The sequence below is a fragment of the Ursus maritimus genome, unplaced genomic scaffold (genome assembly GCF_017311325.1).
Source record: "Ursus maritimus isolate PB19 unplaced genomic scaffold, ASM1731132v1 scaffold_28, whole genome shotgun sequence".
Lineage (NCBI taxonomy): Eukaryota > Metazoa > Chordata > Mammalia > Carnivora > Ursidae > Ursus > Ursus maritimus.
Genome location: NW_024425341.1, coordinates 37,701,741 through 37,705,422, shown reverse-complemented (window position 1 = coordinate 37,705,422; position 3,682 = coordinate 37,701,741). Strand labels below are relative to the sequence as shown.

The 3,682-nt window shown below is 36.8% G+C and overlaps 1 protein-coding gene across 1 annotated transcript; it reads right to left on the bottom strand.

Annotated features, from left to right (window-relative positions):
* Nucleotides 1-1,976: 1,976 nt before the first annotated feature.
* On the bottom strand, nt 1,977-3,433 carry ZFP42 (ZFP42 zinc finger protein). Its single transcript, XM_008710458.2, has one exon. It carries the CDS (start codon nt 2,974-2,976, stop codon nt 2,062-2,064), a length of 915 nt encoding a protein of 304 aa, XP_008708680.1. The 5' UTR covers nt 2,977-3,433; the 3' UTR covers nt 1,977-2,061.
* Nucleotides 3,434-3,682: the final 249 nt, after the last annotated feature.

Sequence of the window (3,682 nt, the reverse complement as noted above, 5' to 3'; positions counted from 1 at the left end):
CCTGAGGTAGAAATCCAGGACCATATCAAACATGTTAATGTCAAAGCAAAAACCAGACAAACGTATGCTCCATCATCTTGATCAAATACCAAATTCCTATCCTAAATTCTATACTCAGGTATCTGATTTAGAGGAAATTCCAAATTTATGAATGGATTATATATCCAATGTTCCTTTTGACTTAGAAACTCAGGACCCACATTCCTATAGAAATGATGGTATAAATGTCATACCAAATATAAATAAAAAATTAAGTTTCTATAATATTCCATAGTAAGTTTGCTCAATGAAGTCAAAATATAAGCCCTTCATTTCTTAATTTCTTTGAAGTCATGTGAATGTACACTTTGGCATTTCTCAAATCAAAATTAATCTTAAAGTTGATCTTACATAGTTCTGTTTTTTTCTGAAAAGCTGTTAAATTTATGGTATATACTATCATTACCTCCAACGGGGTCTTAAATCTTAACATCAAATATGGTATGTTAACTACTGAGTATTTATAATACTAATGTGGGGGGGTGCATTCCAAGTTTGATAGCTGCGTATGTTCTGCCCATCATAAGATTATTTCAATAAGGGATCCAGTTAATCCTTATATTGAAGCTGTAGTTTTTTTACTGGCCACCTCTGGACAAAACAATCCCTCCCCCTTATCCAGAATATTCTACCACTTTCTCTGAATTTTCTTGAACAGTATGTAAATATCTCAGATTCAGTCCCAGACTGTTTTATTAATTTTAATATCTATTAAAAATAACAAACCTCCTCCTACTCTGTGGCTTTCCTCTGGCTGTGGTCTTATTTCCCTCCCTTTATAGTCAGGGTTCCTTTAAGGATATTTGTGTACTTTCTACTGAATGAATAGAGGTATCATGATTTATGCAACCTGTTGCCTTTTAATGGTCATTTAATATATGAAGTTAATACTATTAAAATGTGCTTAATATCCTTGAACAAATATCTTTGTACATTCATCCAAATATTTCTGTAGAATACAATTCCAGAAATGAAATTATTTGGTCAAAGGAAATGCACATTACAGGTTGAACTGTGTACCCCCCAAAATTTGTGTCAAAATCCTAGTCCCAGTACCCCAGAGTGTGGCCTTATTTAAACATGGGATCTTTATGGAGGTAATCAAGTTAAAATGAGGTTATTAGGTTGGGTTCTAATCCAGGATGACTGGTATCTTTGTAAGAGGGAACCTGGACATGGACGTGCAGAGGGAGGAGATGGGGACATAAGGGAAAACCTCCATATAAACACGAAGGTGACCATCTACACATCTACACATCTTCCTTCACGATACTGAAAAGGAACTAACCCTGAAAACACCTTGATTTTGGACTTCTCCCCGCCCCTCACCAATACTTAAATATTAATCTTTGCAATGTTTTGTGAGTTTCAAAGACAAATAAATGGTACTTCCTTTCAATACACACCTCTTTGATTTTTTAAATCCAGATTTAGCATATCTCTGGGATTTTATTTCCTTTTAAAACATCTAAAATGGAGTCCAGTGAATTGATAGTTCAAATAACCATTCAAATCTAGCTATATGATTTCAGTAGTTTTCTACAATGATAAAAAAAAGCGTTAGATATATTGAACAGATTGAACTTTTAAACATGTTTAACTACTCATTCACTTCCTGAGAATCTACTGCAAAATTTTCATTCTCTAGGATTATCACACGTTGCATGAAGTTTATTCCTAAAAGGCAAAAGCTAAACAATTGGAAAGTTCACACTAAAAACAAAGTTAATTTCATATTTATAGCATGTGAAACAAGTCCCATATCCAGTAATCCAATTCATAGTGTATTGAGGATTATGCTTTGGAGTAAATTTATTACTGACCTTCTTGTTGGACACACTGTAATTCTATACAGTGTTCTAAAACGTTGTCACAAGCTATCGGAGCACTGCAGTACATAAAACAAAAATATGTCATGTAGGGTTGCAACTGCTTTAAAAAGTTCTTTCCTGGAGACAATAATAAGGCACATTTGTCCCCAAATCACTTATCCTGTTAAAGGATTATTTTCCATCTTCTATTTCATTGATTTTTATTGGTCTTTGTATGAGTTAAGATGTGAACTTTCAGGTTATTTGACTGAATAAACCTCTTGTGACAGCTTTCAAAGGGACACACAAAACGTTTCTCCCCAGTGTGGATGCGGACGTGTGTACGCAAATTGTAGTCCAGGGAAAAGCGTTTTCCGCACCCTTCAAAAGTGCACCGAAATGGCTTCTCTCCAGTATGAACCAGAAAATGTCTTTTTAGTTTTGAACTCTCATTGAATGCTTTCCCACATTCTGCACATACGTGATCTCGAGGACCATGGACAAGGAGATGCTTTCGCAGGGAAGCCCTGTTCTTCAACTTTTTTGGGCATCCACTGTGAGGACAAACAATTCTTTCTGGAGCCTCATATTCCTTATCTTTTGTTGGCTTCTTTCTAGCAAATTCTGTAGACTGTTTAGGATCTGATAAGTCAGTGCTGTGTATTCCTCCAAGAGGAAGCTTCTTGCCTATTACGTACTCGGAATACTCAAGCTGTGAATTCTCTCTAACAGTCTGTTGAGGAAGTTCTTGTTTTGCCCCCTTTTGTGCGCATTTCAAGGATTTTTCTAGAAGCGACCTTGCTGTGAGAACCTGTTGCGAAAGCTCTTGTTCTGATCCTTCTTCTGGGTAGTCAGGGGACTTAAATGAGTCTCCTTCCAGAATGGGTTCGGAAAACTCACCTCTTATTATGCATTCTATGTAACAGTCAGAGAAGGAGTCTTCTCCAACAACCAGATGGCTAGTCTCAAAGAACATACCTTCATCTTCTAAGGCCCATGTTGTGTCGAGAAGTTCCTGCTGGACTGGCTGTGGCTTAGATGGCCTTGGCTTATCCCTCCCGAAGGCTCTTCTACCCGGGCCTTTCTGCGCACAAGTCTTTGCCTTCTTCTTCATTTGCTGGTCCATAGTGTCCTGCTTGCTTCTTCCTTGAATATCTGCACCAGGATATATCAACCACTTCCAAGTGACAGTGATCTGAGTAAGTTGTCTTCAGCAGAAACCTCCTTTGAGAAAGTAACCTTTAGATAAAATATATTCCAACTTTAGAACCACTGTCAGAAAATGACCTCAAAAAATGACCTGAAATTCAGTTTTCAATAACGAAATGGTTGCATTTGCTTCTTCTCTGACAAACCCAAGAAAGTAAGAGAAAGAACTGTGACATAGGATATAGGTCATAACTGTATCTTATGTGGGTATCCCCACAAATTATCTGAGTCTCCAATTGACCACCTAATGTTACTGGGCACTCACTATGTCCTAGCCCTACTATAGGCTACTCATGGGTTGAGATACATCAGTTAAGTGGACATACAAAAAAAAAAAAAATCTAAGCCTCCTGGAGTATACATTCTCGTGAAAAGAAAATATTACATGCCACCCGTTAAAAGGTAAAGTGCTACTCTGGGTGTTGTATGAATTCTACTCCAGAAACCAATATTACACTATGTTAACTAACAAAATTAAAGAGAGAGAGAAAAAAAAGCAGCAGCCCTATGTAAGATGCAGCAAATTCTTTCCTACAATTTTATAAGGATGGAGGATGGACTTCAAAGCAGAAAGCAACAACAAAAGCATTAATTCTAATCTTCCTCGTTTTGAAATCATACTT

What these genes read in the sequence shown, in the direction of transcription:
- ZFP42 (XM_008710458.2), bottom strand. Translation starts at nt 2,976, where the DNA reads ATGGACCAGCAAATGAAGAAGAAGGCAAAGACTTGTGCGCAGAAAGGC.